This window comes from Camelus bactrianus, chromosome X (assembly GCF_048773025.1).
Source record: "Camelus bactrianus isolate YW-2024 breed Bactrian camel chromosome X, ASM4877302v1, whole genome shotgun sequence".
Lineage (NCBI taxonomy): Eukaryota > Metazoa > Chordata > Mammalia > Artiodactyla > Camelidae > Camelus > Camelus bactrianus.
In genome coordinates, this window is record NC_133575.1 from 81,035,098 (window position 1) to 81,052,802 (window position 17,705).

The 17,705-nt window shown below is 42.6% G+C and overlaps 1 protein-coding gene across 1 annotated transcript; it reads right to left on the reverse strand.

Annotated features, from left to right (window-relative positions):
* Positions 1 to 5,240: 5,240 nt before the first annotated feature.
* LOC123613073 (nuclear RNA export factor 3-like) lies at positions 5,241 to 16,683 on the reverse strand. Its single transcript, XM_074358697.1, has 21 exons — positions 16,527 to 16,683; positions 14,068 to 14,242; positions 13,694 to 13,847; positions 12,989 to 13,072; positions 12,779 to 12,883; positions 12,587 to 12,667; positions 12,411 to 12,480; positions 12,180 to 12,268; positions 11,955 to 12,062; positions 11,678 to 11,787; positions 10,829 to 10,865; positions 10,398 to 10,466; positions 10,257 to 10,312; positions 10,009 to 10,116; positions 9,828 to 9,886; positions 9,603 to 9,718; positions 9,467 to 9,509; positions 8,824 to 8,896; positions 8,102 to 8,284; positions 5,638 to 5,698; positions 5,241 to 5,502 (listed from the first exon to the last, which is right to left on the reverse strand). Exons 1-21 carry the CDS (start codon positions 16,528 to 16,530, stop codon positions 5,458 to 5,460), a joined length of 1,830 nt encoding a protein of 609 aa, XP_074214798.1. The 5' UTR covers positions 16,531 to 16,683; the 3' UTR covers positions 5,241 to 5,457.
* Between the last annotated feature and the right edge of the window lie 1,022 nt (positions 16,684 to 17,705).

The following is a 17,705-nucleotide window of genomic DNA, read 5'->3' on the forward strand; positions in this document are numbered from 1 at the left end:
GGCGTACAGTTTTAGTCTATTTTCCTTTTGATCATGATGCTCAGCTGTTACTTTTCAACCTGCCAGTATCTGAGTATACTGATCTTTCTTTTCAGTCTTACTTAACTCTTTTGTGAGTTGTGAAGAGAGAAAGATTCAGAACTCTGTGTTAAATAAGACAAAATCATTTCTAAGTTATGGCTTGAGGAATTCTTCTCTGAGCAAATCCGCTCAGATTTAATTGGTACCAAAGTGAGAAGAAAGAGCAAACTACAAATTATGAAACCTATAATACATGTCAGGAAATTTGTGTTTGGAATCTCATTATATCCTTTGTAGTTACAATTTGGTTACAGTCTTGTTAGGTATTTAGGGAATATTACAAATGAGGAAACAGAGACTCAAATGCATTATTGGTAATAGACAGATGCCTGTAAATACAAAAATATTTGATAACTAAACAACATACCTCTAATTATCCTATGGGTTAAATAATAAATCATAAAAAAGTTAAAATGAAAATGCAAATACAATGTGTCAGAATTTGTGAAATACAGAGGAATTTATAGTTTCTTTTGAGAGGCTATCTCTTTATTTTTAATTGAAGTACAGTTTATTTACAATGTGTTAGTTTCAGATATACAGCAAAGTGATTCAATTACACATATACTTATATATATTCTTTTTCAGATTCAAATTTTCCATTATAGATTATTACAAGATATTGGATATGGTTCCTTTTGCTGTAAAATAGGTCTTTGTTGTTTATCTATTTTATATATAGTAGTGTGTAAATGTTAATCCCAAACTCCTAATTTATCCCCCCCCAAACACTCCCCTTAGGTAACCATAGTTTCATTTCTAGGTATGTGAGTCTATTTCTGGCTTGTAAATAAGTTCACTTGTATTATTTTTTAGATTTCACATACAGGTGGCATCATATAATATTTGTCTTTCTCTGCCTGACTTACTTCACTTAGTGTGATAATCTCAGTCCATCCATATTGCTGCAAATGACATTATTTCATTTGCTTTTATGGCTGAGTAATATTCCTATATGTGTATATATATATACACAAACATATGTGTGTGTGCGTGTGTGTGTGTGTGTGTGTGTAAGAAGGTTCCATTTTCTCCACACCAACTCCAGCATTTATTGTTATGGACTTTTTAATGGTAGCCATTCTGACTGGTGTGAGGTGTACCATTCTCACTGTAGTTTTTCTTACTTTTTTTTAAATTGAAGTATAGTCAGTTACAATGTGTCAATTTCTGATGCACAGCACAATGTCTCAGTCATGCATATACATACATATATTCATTTTCATATTCTTTTTCATTAAAGGTTACTACAAGTTATTGAATATAGATCCAGGTGCTCTATAGAACAAATTTGGTTTTTATCTATTTTTATATATAATGGCTAATATTTGCAAATCTCAGACTCCCAAATTCATGTAGTTGTCCGGTTCTCCCAAGACTGCTTATTGAAAAGATGGTCTTGAGATAAAGAATTTCACAGACAAGCAAAAACTAGAAGCATTTAGCAATACTAAACCCATGCTAAAAGAAATATTTAAAGGTCTTCTCTAAATAGAAAAGAAGCAGGATGCTACAGAAATGAGAAACTCATAACTGGAAAGGTGATAACCACCATGAATTACAAATAGAATAAACATAAAATTGTAAAAGAAGACATGTAAATCATTAAGAGTGGGAGAGGGAAGCCAGAAAATATAGAGTATTTTTTTCTTTCTTTTTTAATTTTTTTGTTCTTGGTAGGATGGGTTTGAGATTAAATTACTATGTGTTTAATACAAACAGTTATAGTAATGGGTTAATAGACTTACAAAAAAGGATAACCACAAGCCAAAAACTTACAAGGGAGTCACAAAAACTAAGTAAAATCCAAGATAATACAAACAAAAATTACCAAACCACAAAAGGAAGAAGAAAGGAACAAAGAGGAAATACCAATTCAACTGCAAAAAATAAGTTAAAAATAGCAATAAACACACACCTGTCAGTAATTACTGTAAATGTTAATGGACTAAATGCTCCAATCAAAAGATGCAGAGTTGCTAATAAAGCAAGAACCTTCAATATGCTGCATACAAGAGACCCAATTTAGGGAGAAGGACACATGTAGATTGAGAGTGAAAGGATGGAAAAGGATATTCCATGCAAATGGAAAAGCCAAAAAAGCAGGTGTTGCAGTATTGATTTCAGACAAAATAGACTTTAAAACAAAGGCCATAAAGAAAGATAAAGAAGGACATTTTATAATGATTAAAGGAGTAATACAAGATGAGGACATTACACTCGTTAATATATATGCACCCAATATAGGAGCACCTAAGTACATAAAACAATTACTAACAGAGATAAAGGGGGAAATTGATGGGAATACAATCATTGTCAGAGATTTTAACACCACATTAACATCACTAGACAGATCTTCCAGACAGAAAATAAATAAGGCAACAGAGAAATTAAATGACACAATAGAAAAATTAGATTTGGTGGATATTTTCAGAGGATTACACCCCCCAAAAATAGGATATACATTCTTTTCAAGTGCACATGTAACATTTTCTAGAATTGATAATGTACTTGGGCACAAAAGAAGCCTCAACAATTTTAAGAAGATGGAACCACATGATCATCTCAATAGATGCAGAAAAAGCATTTGATAAAATTCAACACCCATTCATGATAAAAACTCTCACCAAAGAGGGTATAGACAGAAAATATCTCAACATAATAAAAACTATATATGACAAACCTACAGCGAGCATAGTACCCAATGGTGAAAAACTCAAAAGCTTCCCATAGGATAATTAGAGGTATGTTGTTTAGTTATCAAATATTTTTGTATTTACAGGCATCTGTCTATTACCAATAATGCATTTGAGTCTCTGTTTCCTCATTTGTAATATTCCCTAAATACCTAACAAGACTGTAACCAAATTGTAACTACAAAGGATATAATGAGATTCCAAACACAAATTTCCTGACATGTATTATAGGTTTCATAATTTGTAGTTTGCTCTTTCTTCTCACTTTGGTACCAATTAAATCTGAGCGGATTTGCTCAGAGAAGAATTCCTCAAGCCATAACTTAGAAATGATTTTGTCTTATTTAACACAGAGTTCTGAATCTTTCTCTCTTCACAACTCACAAAAGAGTTAAGTAAGACTGAAAAGAAAGATCAGTATACTCAGATACTGGCAGGTTGAAAAGTAACAGCTGAGCATCATGATCAAAAGGAAAATAGACTAAAACTGTACGCCATGAAATGATTTTCCTCACCTCAAAAATCCCTGGTGACATTACTGTGTAATAGTTGGCTGACTTATTCATCCATTCATGCCATGAGCAACAATTAGTGAGAATCTATTATGTGTTTAAAACCACAACCGTGAGGAATCAAGAAGAGGTTAAGTGTTGTTGCAGAGACAATGTCATGTGTTCACCCAAGCTCTTCTTTTTGTCATTGTCACATAGACATTTTAGAAATTTATGGGGTGAAGCCTTATGACCGAGTTTTTCTGTCCAAAGGGATGGGGATTTAAATAATACATGCATCTTTCAGACTTGGACCCTAAAAGCAGCACGATTCCACAGACATGTTTTCTTCCCTCTTTGCCAGATTCCTGGATGACAAGAATACAGTAGCAAACTCCAACACCTCAGGGAAGTGAGTCCCTAGATCCAATGCGTCTGGGTCTCAGAACCACTGCAGGGTTCATGCATTGGACGATGACATGAGTGAAATTTAAACTAATGACCCTAGTGGAAAGTAAACTTCTCTGGCAGGTAAAATTATAAGATGGCCCAAATATCCCTTCCTCCTGGTGTACACATCCTGCATAATACCCAGGATTATAAATCTGATGAATTTTACTGCCATGATTAGGATATGTTTTATGGCACAGTTGACTTTAAGAAAGGAATATTATCTGGGTGGTCCTGATCTAATCACATAAGCTCTTTAAATCTGGGTCTAGAGGTCAAATACAGAAGGTTCAGAGGTTGAAAGCATGAGAATTTGACACATTGGTGCTGGGTTGAATATGGAGTAGATGAAGTGGTAAAGTATGCGAGTTACCTCTAGGAGCTGAAGTGGCCTGTGGCTGACGGTCAACAAGGAAATGGGATCTCAACCCTATGGCCACAAGGAAATGAATTCTACCAACACAACAGAAAGAATGCGTTTGTAAGCATATTTCACCCTAGATGTTCCAGTGAGGACACAGTTCAGTTGGCACATTGATGCCAGACTTAACGGTTCCTTGAACACAGAACCCTGTTGCAAAATTCTGGCCTACCAAACTTTGTGGTAATTTGTTATGCAGCAGTACAAAACTAATGCAGAAATGTATTATGGTTAATATAAAAAGAAGGAAAGAAAGAAAAAGAAAAGCTTTGCCAAATATCCAGAATAAAATGCCTAGGAGTTTACAATAGTGAGGATTATACTTGAAGCGAGGAATTGATCTTTGATGGGGTTTGTGGCTCCAGAAGGGGTGACCACAAAAAGAATGGGCAAAATCTAAGGGCACACGGGCAACATGGCATTAAATTCACTAATGCCCTGGTGTGAGAAACCAGGCAAGTGAGTCAGAGTTGGAAGTGCTAGTGGTTTCTAAGCACCATGTGATAAAAGGAAAATTTTGCTCTAAATTTATGCTTACACATCATGGAAAAACCAATTTGTATTACCACTATATAGCTGATATCAACAAAAGCAGCATTTTTATCTGTAACAGACAAGAAGTGATTCTTGTTAGAATGAATTTAGTTACGTGTATTATACTACATTTAGTTAAACTACATTTATTACGTTTGGTTAAAACAGTGGTGGTAAATGAAGACAGTGGATTTTACTCTTGCATAAACCTGACTTGGTGGGAAATGGCTTTAGGTGTTTTACTGGATGTAGCTGAAGTGGCTTGGAGGAGACAACTTGAGCCATGATATACATATGTAAACCACCTAGTAATGTGGTGGGACATAATGGAGTTTTGATGCGTGCACTTTAAATCCCATTATCCTATTTTTGTACAGAATCTTCATGTTTTTAAATGGAAAAAAAGTGTATATAAACCCCACTTGTTGGGTTAGAAGGTGCTTCGACTTGTTGGGTTAGCAGGTGCCTCCTCATAGGGGAGGAAGGCAGGGTCTTTCAGTCCTGGATCCACTGGCTCATGGTTGGGACAGGGAAGAGAGATGCAGGACACACAGCATACAACATGCAACATCACTCTTTATTATGAAATTAAACAGCAATTGTGGGTGGGAAAATACACAGAACAACTGACCCTTCAGGTGGTTATGTCACCTGGTCTACAAGGTAACGTTGGCTTCTTGGGCAGCCAGGCCTCCAACCCCAGCCATGGGCGTGGCCTGAGGCTGGAGAAGAGAGAAACAAAGATGATGTGGATGTAGACAAAGACGTCATCCAAGGGCTCCTTTTAGGGGATTTGTTTGAAGGCCTCCTCTGGGATCTTGCCCTCGGCCTGGAGAGAAGGAGTCGGGATGTTAGAAAAGCCAGCTCCCAGAGTTTCATCCCCAGGCCACTGGCCTCCACCTTCTTGGCTTTCCTGAAGGCTCAGAAATGTTCATCTTTAACCCATCTGATTCCCAGACCTCACCTTGAGCGTAGTGAAGACCTGACCAGCTCTGGTGTAGTTCCAGTCATTGTCCTGAAGGCACCTGCAGTGGGAGAAGAACAGGTGATCTCCATTGGTGCCACAGTACGGACATGCTGACCGTGCAACGCCACCGCTAAATCTATGCCACTGTCTTGCTGGGACACATGTACCAGTATGAGCACTATGTGTAATGACGAAGAAAGACCCAGTGAAAACCAAAATATCTACCACTAGCATTCATGCCCACTAGAATTCAAAACAGAAAAGTAGAGCTGTGCCAAAGAACAAGGAAACTGAATATATACTGATCAAGAAAGATGTTCAAGAAAATGACAAGTGAAAAATTTTAAAGTACAGGATTCCTATCATTCTTATTGAGATATAATGCACACAGCATTTTACAGTATATAATTCAGTGCCTTCTAGTATATTCACAAGATTGTGCAATCATCACAACCATCTAATTTCAAAAAAATTTTATCACCTCAAAAAGAAACCCCTGAACCATTAGCGATCACTCCCTATTCCTCCCCTTCCCCCAGACCCTGGCAACCACTAATCTATTTTTGGTCCCTGTGGATTTGCCGACTCTGGACATTTCATATAAATGGAATCATGCAATATGCCAGCGTTTGTGGCTGGCTTCTTTCACTTAGCATAATGCTTTCAAAGTTCATCCATGTCATGACACATATCAGAAGTGTATTCCTTTTTATGACTGAATAATATTCTACTATATGGATGTACCAGATTTATACATCCATTCACCAGCTAAAGGACATTTGGGTTGTTTCCACTTTTTGGTTCTCGTGAATAATGCTGCTATGAACGTTCCTGTGCAAGTTTTAGAGTCAACATATGTTTTCACTTCTCCCGATAGATACTTAGGCGTGGGATTACCGGGTCTTACGGTAACTGCATGTTAAACATTTTGAGGAACTGCCAAAATGTTTTCCCAAACCACCACTCCATTTTATATTCCCACCAGTAACACGTGAGAGTTCCAATGTTTCCACATCCTCACCGACACTTGTTATCCTTCGCTTCATTGATTAAAGCCATCCTAGTGGGTGTGAAGTGGTAACTCACTGTGGTTTCAATTTTCATTTCCTTAATGACTAACGATGTTGAGAAGTTTTTCATTTGCCTGTTGGCCATTTATGTATCTGCTTTGGAGAAATGTCTATTCAGATCCTTTCCCCATGTGAAAAAGAAATGGGGTTGTTTGCCTTTTTATTGTTGAGCTGCAAGGGTTCTTCATATATTCTTGCCACATATGTGATTTGCAAATATTTTCTCCCATGCTGCTGGTGGGCTTTTCACCTTTTTGATAGTGTGCATTGGTGCTCAAAAGCTTTTAATTTTGATGAAGACCGATTTATCCATTTTATCCTTTGGTTGCCTGTGCTTTTGGTGTCATATGTAAGAAATGATTGCCTAACTCATGAAGACTTATACCTACATTTTTTCCCAAGATTTTAAAGTGATAGCTCTTACTTTTAGATCTTTGCTCCATTTTCAATCTATGCTTGTACATGGTGTGTGAGCCAGGGGTCAAAATTCATTGGCTTGCATGTGGATATCAAGTTGTCCCAGGACCATTTGTTGAAAAGGTTATTATTTCCCCCACCATATTGTTTCAGCACTCTGGTTGACAACCAACTGACCGTAAATGTGAGGGTTTATTTACGGACTCTCGTTTCTACTCCACTGATTCCTAACACTGTCCACATGCCAGTCACCACATAGTCTTGAGTATTGTAGCTCTGCAGCAGGATTTGAAATTGGGAAGTGTGTGTTCTCTAACTTTGTTTTTCTCTTTCAAGATTGTTTTTGAGCATCTCCATGTGAAGTTTAGGTTATCCTAAACTTCTTTTTTTTTTTGCGAAGAAGGATTTTGATAGGGACTGCACTGAATCTAGATTGCTCTGGGTAGTACTGCCATCTTAATAATAGTAAATCTTCCAACCCATGAAAATGGAGTGTCTTTCCACTTATTTAGGTCTTTGTTATTTCCTTCAACAATGTTTTACAGATTCCAGAGTTTAAGATTTTCACCTCTTCTGTTACATTGGTTTCAAAATATTTTACTATTTTGATGCTATTTTAACTGGGCTTGTTTTCTTCATTCCGTTTTTGGAGTGTTCATTTTGCAACTACATAGAAATACAAGTGAGTTTTGTATATAGTTCTTGCATTAAACTTAGTTATTAGTTCTATGTTTTATTTATTTATTTTTCGTGGATTCTTTTGGATTTTCCATATACAAGGTGATGTCACTGAGCATTATCCTATCTTAAAAATACTTTACATATTTAATAGTATGATACCTTTTTCATGGGATCACCCTTTTTTGGCAGCAAAATATCCAAAAAGTCACTTTTCCAAATTGCCTGCGAGTTTCCATGATTCACTCCCCCGCTGTTCCAACCCATCTTCATTCCCACACACACCCAGCACTCACTTCTGAGCCCACTCAAGTTTCATCCCAGACTGGGTGGAGAAAGCCTGCACCATTTCCTGCTGCTCCCGGGAGCCGGTGTGCACGGAGCTGGAGGTGAGTGTAGGCACTGGGATGGAGAACGCACTCTGAGGCTCACTGGGGGAGGCATCCCTCACAAACAGCTCGTCATTCACGATGCACAGACTGGAGGAAAAATGGGCCCTCAACAGCTGGACAGATGGACCACCCCACACCCCCAACAACAATCCTGCTCCCACTGCCACTCAGCAACCAGATTCCTTCCACCTTCCTCCTGTGTCTGTCCCCCAGGTTCCTTGGCTGGTACCTATGCCCCTCCCACAAGCCCACCTTTGGGGAGATTATCCACCATCTTCATGACATTTGGACGTTTCCCTGCAACTCAGGGACAGTTTCACGTTTACCCTTTACAACAGCCCAAGGAGTGGACAATCTGAAATCCACTGTCATAGGAAGACACTGAGTCGCACAGAGGCCACGTGACTTGACCAAGGTCACATAGCCAATGAGTGCTGGGACCAAGGAGAGAAGCCACATTCCAGTTCCAGAGCCCATGCCCTTCTTAACCACTAGGCTAGACTGCTCCTTGGATCTACCTGCTGGCTTTCCACAGTATTGAGAAAACCTAAGGTGGGCACCACCACATTCCCACACCCCTGAGCCCAGGCTGGGACGGGGGTTCCCACCCACCACACGGCACTCACCTGGAAGGGCTGGCAGGGATAGCGATGAAGGTCCGGGTGAAGGCACGAACAGAACCCTGAGACCTTCCTTCCACTTCAATGACAAACAACAAACTTCAGTACCCCGAGAGCCCCACCTGCTTTACACGCTCACACAGCGGTCTGCAGACAGAGTCTGATGGATACTCATGCTGAGGGGACAGGTGCTCACTGGGGGCCAGGGTGTCGGGAATGCGGAGGGCAGCTATAGGAGCAACCTGCTGCCGGTGGCAGGACCTCTACTGTGCGCGGGCCCGTGACAACCACTTCACCAGTTCATTGATGCATTTGTCACTGCTGCCCAAGACATGGATGCTAATACCTCATTTTGCAAATGAGGAAACTGAGAGGTTAAGTAATGGTCCCAGGATCTCAGAGGAAGGCTCTGGGATGAGAGCCATCAAACTCCACAGCCTGTGTCCCTAACGCCCAGGGTGTGCGGGGCAGACAGGCATGAACGCAGGTCAGACCTGGGTCCTTTGTGGGAAGAGCGAGGGCTGGAGAACACAGAGGGGCCGGGAAGGGAAGAAGAGGGTTCGGGGTGGCTGGGAGGGTGCTGAGAGGGAGCCCGGCCAGGGGGTTGGAGCAGTGGGGCATCTGGGGACGGGGGTCTACACACACTCACCTTCCTTGAACACCCCGTTGACAGAGAAGCAGAGCATCGTGTTCTGAAAGGGAAGAGCCCAGGCGCTCAGTCACCACCTAAACCTCCTACCCACCTGCGGCTCCCGGTCCTGCCCAAGATGGAAGCAGGCGCTCACCGTGTGGAGCCACATGTCCACCACGAAGGAGCTGAGGTCATGCTGAGTTTTGGGCAACAGGCAGAGGGAGCGCACAATGTCACGTTTTGTGTGTTTCAGCAGCTGGACCCGCAGGTCTGTGGGGGGAGGAGAAGCGAGGGAAGGTCAGGGGCTGCCATGCCCTGGGCCCTAGGACTGACCCCTTCCCGCCCCCTTTCCCGCCCCGCCTCCTCATCACACACTCACAGGGGTCCTTGAGCTTCTTCATATTCCTGCTGTCCTTGACGTACTCCTGCAAGCTGTTCCTGGGAGAAAAAGAGAAGCAGGAGGAGGTGGGCCGGCCCCAGTGTGGGGGTTTGCAGGAGCTGCCCTGCGTCTGCTGGGGAGCCACACGGCCCAGGAGCAGAGTGTGAGCTGTGATACTCACGGGGCTGGGTCCTCGGGGTTGAAGGGAATGGTCAGGGAGAAGCAGGCCTCGTCGTGATAAGCACCCAGGAGATCCTGTCGGTCTCCAGAGTCGTGGATCAAGTAATACCTGTCGGGGAGCCATGAGCACAGTCTGTCTCTGTGGTCCGGACCTCAAATGAGGCTTGGAAACTCCCGTGAGCAGAGCTGAGCTTGGGTGGCCTCAGCTGTCCCAGCCCTCCCCTTCCTCAGGTTGCCAGCAGTACTCACTGCTGCAGGAATTGCAGGATCAGACTCTTCAGCTCATCAGATCCTTCACTGTTTTCCTGGAATCAAAACAGTCCTCAACACCAGGGCTGATACCCTCTCCTCACGCACCACCCAAAGCCCTGCTTGATTCTCCGTGCTCACCTTGCAGGCTGGTAAGCTCTTATGTTTGTCCACACCTAACTTAGCCGGTGGGGGTGTCTCCTGGTCATCCTGTGAGAAGGAAGAGGAAGTCAGTGGTGCAGACCAAGAGGCACTTCTGGACGATCAAGGAAAAGGACGGGCCCAGGAGGGTGAGGGTCAGAGGTCAAGTGCGGAAGGGCCCTGGAAAATCTGAGGGCTGGAGTACACTTCGGGTCATCACCACGAGATCCCTGAAGGCTGTGGCAGACGTGGTCGAAGAAGACCCAGAGCTGTTGTGAGCTTCCCACAGAAGCTGTACCCTCCCCCTGCCCCCAGAACGTTTAAGGGTCAGGTTCAAAAATGGAACTCAGGCAAGACCTAAAGGGTTCAGAGTAGTTTGTGGGCGGTGTCAGTGTCAGCTAGAGGAGTCAGTGATTGAGGAATACACTTACCAAGCGTAATAACTTGGGGAACAATTCCAGGATGGAGCTGCCAAGATGAAAAGTCAGTGAAACTGGAAAGCGGTCTCTTCTCACGGGAGCAAGTACACTTACAGCAGACACAGTCCAGTGTGTCCACCTACACTTCCCGGCCCTGGGCACCGCCCCCAAGGACTGATGCACCAGAAGAGTGTTCCCTACCTGCCTGCCTCCCTCCATCCCTCTCCTTCCACTCTTTCCCTCCTGGGTACCTCCCACCTAGACTGCCCTGACTCTGTTCTCCAGGTGCCACAAGAAGCAACAAGGAAGCAGGCTTCCTTCCCCTCCCTCCCTTCCTGCAGGTCCCCACTGTAGGCTTTGGAGGGAAGAGGGAATGAGGTTGGAGCCAGGGGCTCTTCATCCTTCCTGGGGGTCCTGCATCCTGCCAACACAAGGACACCCACCAGGGATGGCCCAGGATGCTGGGCCAAGGAGGTTAGTGAGGCAGGGAGGGAAATGGAGGGGGATTAAGACAAAAAAGGAGTGAAGGATGAAGAAGAGAAGACAGAGACATAGGGGCATAGCGACAAGGGAGAGAGAGAAAGCAAAGTGAAGGGAAGGGAAAGAACCTCTCCCATGGTTTGGAGGTGGATCAGGGAAGAAGAGAGAAGGGGAACCGGCTCGTCCCAGGGACCTGTGGTGGGAATGGAAACTATGCATATGTTGGGCTGGGGGCCTCCTGGATGCCATATGAACCTTTGTCACCTTTGTGACACAGAGAGGAGAGCATAGGGCCTGTGGCCCTCCGAGAGTACCAAGACTGCTGTTTTTAGCAAACAGACACTGTCAGGAATAGTTCAGGTGACAGAGGGTACATCTGACCTTATGTTGGTTGACTTATCAGGGTAGGTGGTGCACAGAGGGTTTTTATCTGCACACGTTCCATCCTGTTCCAGCCTCTGGCCCTTGTCCAACTCCCCTGAAGGCTTTGCCTGTAATTATGTGGAGGAACCACATGAACCAGAGAAAGAGAGCCAGGATGGTACTACACCCCCAGTCGTTCCTTCCTTTTCCAACAAATCCACTTCCCTTCTTCTGTCACCTTCCCATGAGCCCTCCCATCTCCTCTTCAAAGAGGGATCTGGGTACCACACCTCACCTCACTGCTGGAGACGTTCAAATTCTTGATGTCAGAAGCATTCTGTATAGCGTCAGACTGGCCACCCAGCTGGCAGAGTCTCTTGTTGCTCAAATCCAAGGACAAAATCTATGATGGAGGAAGAGAGTGAGGACCCCAACAGGGGATGTTCGAGGCCAATCTGCCTCTTCTGCCTAATCTGTCCCACCCTCACCATCAGTCCCAACATTGGGCCTAAGTCCTCACCTTGGGCATGTTCTCTCCACGGATCTGCAGAGGGGCAGGCATGCGATATCTCGGATTCCGTGGCATTTCAACATTACAGGTCATCAAGCCTCCAGGAAGCCAACAGGAGGGAAACAGAAAGCTGAGAGGGTCCTGCCTGCACCAACCCCTCCCAGAGTTACAATCCCGAAGGCCTTTCCCAGGCAGACCCCTCTGCCCTCACCTGCCCTAGAATTACTGCTATAGCCATACCAGATCCAAAGCAGAGTCTCTGGCTGTTAAGAAATGCCTGGGAGGCATCAAACAGTTTGTTCATGGTCAGCTGCAGAGTTAAAGACGGGGTTCAGTGGCTCTGAGTCTGAGGTGTTGATTGGGGGGCAATAGGTGGATCTGGCTGTGGGGCAGAACTTGCGTTCAGTCTGCATTACCTTTATCTGCTCCACCTTTTCTGACTGCAGCTCCTTCCGCATAGAATAGGGTGCATCACAGGGGTCAACAAAGACAGATATCTGTAGAGAGCATAAGAGGGTCTGGGTAAGCACCAGAAATCTGAGCCTTGGGATCAAGCAAGACCATGCCCCTGCCCTGCCCTCTTGCTCCCAGGTGCCCTTGACACACACCCTTTCATTGTTGTCAGTGCAAATCTTGCCACTGACATTCTTCAGAGCAAAGGCAATGTTGGCATTCTCAACAAAGAACTGGGCCTGCATTTTCTTATAATGAAACTACAGGGAGTGACAAGAGAAAGAGAAAATGAGACCAGAGTCATTTCTCATCTGGACCATCCATCTACCCCGTTTCCTCTCATTGGCCTCGACGTCCTCTCTTACTTCAACTGGGGTGAAGGGGACACTGCAGTGCTTCTGAATCAAATTCAGCAGCCACTTCTCCTCATATTTTATGCCAAATGGAATCTGGGGGGCAAAGAAAAAAATGGGAGAGGAAATTGATACAATAGAATATAAGTTTAAGATAAGACCCAACCAGGTCTTCCTTTCAGACTTTTTTTTCAAGCTTTAAATAATTTTTTTACGCTAGGTCGGTATTTGTTATTGCTAAATTTTGTACCAGATGTGGATTTCCTAAATAACGTTTCTCCCCTCAAACACTTTTCTTGAAATAATCAACTTAATATGCTTAACACGTACTTCTTTTTGTAAAGTTCCAAGAGACCCTACCTAAGGCAGACCTGGCCTGCCCCTCTGACAAGGACCCCAGAGACACAGCCTCCTCCCACACTCAGCCTGAGCCAAACTGAGCTTTGTGGTATGAAGTTGCTCCATCTTGACAGTAGTTTCCTCCTTTGCTTTTAGACAACCTCTCCCATGCTCCCTGCAGTCAGTCTGTTCCCTTCATTCATATTGCTTCTCTGAATCTTCTCTTACATGGCCTAGGATGTTAACTTCTAATAATAACAAGACACATAACCAACTCCTCTGCCCCAGAAAAGTTCATACCATCTCTACCCGATTCCAACACAACTCCCTCTGTTCACCTTCTTCTACGTATTAGGTCCATTTAGTCAGGACACTCACTGTGATCTTGAACCAGCTTCCCATGGTCTCAGCCCGCCTGCTTCTCTCCACTCTTCTCTCTGGAGGCTTCTCCTCTGTCTCCATGTTAACATGAGTTTGGTCTCCTTCCTGAAAATTGCCTCTCCAATGAGAGGGTGGAATGGCATAGGGAGCACTGTGGGGAAGTGGAGACAAGAAAGTGGTCCATATATGCTCAGAAAGTCTTGTAAACATTTTCCCCAATGATACCAGAGCTACAATAAAGTTTACTTAATCATGAACCTGATCCTGTCATTCCTCACTCTTCCAGATTGGAGAGAAGAATGACATATTTAACTACAGGGTTTTATTTTTCCTTGGTTGGTCCACATCAGCCATGCTGACTGGTCACTTACTATCTTCCTTGAGTGCTCACGTGAGCATCATTTGGTGCTGGAGCTCCATCTTGCTGCTGCTGCGATGAAGGATGAATACCGGAACCAACTTGTTCAGACAAATTGTTATGTCTCCTTCGGTATGTACCCCAGCATCTTGCTTTTCTTTGTAAGGAGGTAATTTGGTTACTGTGCCCTGAAATTGAGAACAACACATCAGTGGTCTCAGAACCAGAAGAAACCCTGGGGAAATAATAACATGGCTAATGAAGAAATGTCACTGATTTTTATAATCTATAAATAGAAATGTATCACAGTGCTAAAAAGGCTGAGAGACTCCACTGTGATTCCATTTCTCAGGAGAAGAGAGGAAGGGAGCATTCACAGCCAAGAAGAAAACAAGCATAGAGGAAAGGGTTTAGATCTAGGGTGTAATCTGTGATGTTCATCCCTGCTCTGCCCTGTTTAGGCTAGGTGATCTGGGACAAGTCGTTTTTCATCTTTAACTTTCACTTCTCTGCTTTGTTCTAGGACAATAAAATCTACCCTGAAATCTACCCTGGTGTGATAGTTCAAGGGTCAAAGGTGATTTCCCTGCCTAATGAAAGAATTACAGAAATGAAAGAGAAGTCTGACAAAAAGATGCAGAATGAAGCCTGGAGAGACATAAATGGAGAATACCAAAGGTGAGGGGAAGAGAATTAAAGGAGATGTAGTGAACATACTTAACACGTGGTTAATGTGAGTCCAGGAAAGAAGAGGGAACAGTGGAGAAGAGGTATTAGAAGAAATTGTGGTGGAGAAGTTTCCAAAAGTAAAAGAAATCAAGTCGGTATAACAATATTAGTAGGAGAAAAAATATACTTGAAGGAAAAATATTCCTAAAGAAAAGACATTCATTTCATCATCATGTAACAAACACGAGGAATATTTGTGACCAGAGGACTCAAACTGAAAAATTATTACAGGTTCTTCTTTGAGCGGAAGAAACAGGATCCCAGGTGTAGGCACACAGATACAGGAAAGAAAGACTAATGATATTTATGAATATGTAGGCAAATTTAAATGTGTATTGACTATATAACACAGTGAAAGCAATTTCTTCTGGGAGTTTAAATATATATGTATAGAATTAAAATGCAAGACAATAAATTTGGAGAGAGTATATGGAATCAAAGTGTTTCAAGGTCCCTTAAAAGGTTTGAGTAGTTTTAAATAACTAATTTACAGTAGATGGAGAAAAAACAAAGGTACATTGAAATCTGAAGGGTAAACACTACCAGAATGGCAAAGAATGTTTAAATATCTATCCACATGAAGTAAGAATTTAATAGTTACAAAATACTAATCATTTCAAAAGAAAGGAAAGGAAAAGGAATTAGGAGAGGTAAAAATTAACATACAGTAATATAGTATATGTAAATCTAATTACACCTATTTTTACTTTAAAAGTTTCAGACTAAATATTCCAAATAGAAAGATATTATCAGATGGACAAGAAACCTTCCGTCAAATGCTGCTTAAAATAAGAGACAGACAAAATTAAATCATCTAGAAAATTTGAAAATTAAAAAAATCACAAAATGTCTATCTTTTCCACACTAACCTACAGAAAGCTGGTATAACCATATTAGTGAAAGAAAGGTACACTTTAAAGAAAAAAAATTATGAGAGAGAGAGGTTTCCTTATGATAAAAGATCAATGCAATAGGAAGATATTAATACAAAATTGTAAATTTGTATGCATATCTTAAAACAGAGCCAAAATAGGCAAAGAAAAACTGACAGAAATAAATTGAGAATGGACAAATCCACAGTCACAGTGGGAAATTTTAAGACAGCTCACTGAGTGACACATAAAATGGCAGACAGAAACTCAGAGGGACATTTTTAAATGTGAGTTAAATAAATTAACAAGTGTATTTGACATAGAACAATGCACAATAACAACTATTCATCAAACATTCGAGAATAGATTGTATGCCGGGCAATAAACCAAGCCTTAGGAAGCCTCTGTGGACTAATACAATTTATCCTGACTAGTTACTGTAAGAGTCAATGGTAACAGTGGGTTTCCTGCCCCTCCCCCACCTCTAGTACAAATCCAAAAACTGTTAGTTTACACCAACTCCACCCCTCACCTAGGTAACCCTCCCCACTCTCCACACACTAGGCCAGAGAAGATCACATAACTCAGGCCTGTTCTTAACCAAGGACAAAAATTCACCTCACCCATGACCACTTCCATGGTGGGGATGGGCGGGGTTGGGGGGTGGGTTTGTGGAACCAGCATAAATGTGTCAGAGCCCACCTGACCCATTTCTTCAAGGGAGTGAAAAGTAGTCAGCCTGGGCCCTCTCCACCCCTTCTCTAAAGGGAGGTGGGTAAGTGGGTGTCTTGAGGGTTTGGGTCGGGGAGGGAACCCAGAACCCCTCGTGCCCTGTGGGGATCAGGACAAGACATCATGCTGACCAACTCACCCATGGTGTGGCCTGAAGGCAGTGACCTGTCACCACTGTCCTCACAGGCTGCTTGTGAAGAGAATCCTTGGGGTCTGGAACTGGAGGTTTCAAGAATATCAAGGAGGGCTTCCGAGGATGGTGAGAGCAGGCCCCTAACCACCTTGTCAGAACCACACAAGCAAGATACAGTCCTTAGAAGAATTCCCTTTCCCAAGGGAATAGAAAAGAGAGCCCCTGGGGACCAGGGGAGACTTACCTTCCTGTAATTAGTGCCCCCTGAGTTTGCTATCAGCCTAACACTCACAGAACTCTTTCCAAATGAACTACGCTTGCAGAGAAGGCAAATTAGAGCCAGGAGGCTTAGGAGATCTTGGAACTTGTGACTACAAACAGAGGGATCTCTTTATACCAAACTCTGCATCAGCTACATTACATCGTGTTCCTTCATTCCACAAACCCAGAGAACTTTGAGTGCCAGCTGTAGGATAGACTCTGAATTTGCTACATTACATCTATTCTTTCATGTATTTCTCATGAGGTGTTCGGCTATCAGAATCACCAGTTTTCGTGGTAGCTCACAGCGAAAACAAAATGTTACAATGAATATATGTATGTCCATGTATAACTGAAAAATTGTGCTCTACACTGGAATTTGACACAACATTGTAAAATGACTATAGCTCAAAAAAATGTTTAAAAAAAAAAGAATCACCAGTTTTCAAGGCTGATGAGAATTAATGAGGTGTTAGAGCTTGTTTAGGGTCATTCAGATGCTACCTAGAGGAACAGAGACTGGAATTGAGCTTCACGGAATGAGGGTGAATTCTCCAAGCATAGCTTTACTAAATTCTTCATGCAATATGGGGGATTTTCTTAAGTTTGTGCAGAATAACCAAATGTTCTGAAAAGAGTCAAATGGCTGGAATTAACTCCAATTCATTCCAGAGAGATAATACAGAAAAAACAACAACAACAACAACAACAACAACAAACCTTTGAAAATATAAAGGAAATAGCGAACAGAGTTTGGTGGTTCACTGTAGTGACAGTAGAAACTACAAATCATAGCCTTTCTTTAAAAAAAAAAAAATGTGGTCAATGTTGGCAGATATCCCCTAGTGGTTAGAGGCAGAACTGTAGCTCTGAAAGTCTTAGATTAGAGGGCTTTCCAAGGAAAGAAGGAGGGAGGAAACTGAG

Excerpts from the sequence above, each read along its gene's own strand:
- LOC123613073 (XM_074358697.1), bottom strand. Across the intron at positions 12,668-12,778 it reads GCACTGACAACAATGAAAGG|ATATCTGTCTTTGTTGACCC; the intron begins GTGTGTGTCAAG and ends TGCTCTCTACAG. Across the intron at positions 8,897-9,466 it reads CAACGGGGTGTTCAAGGAAG|TGGAAGGAAGGTCTCAGGGT; the intron begins GTGAGTGTGTGT and ends TTGTCATTGAAG.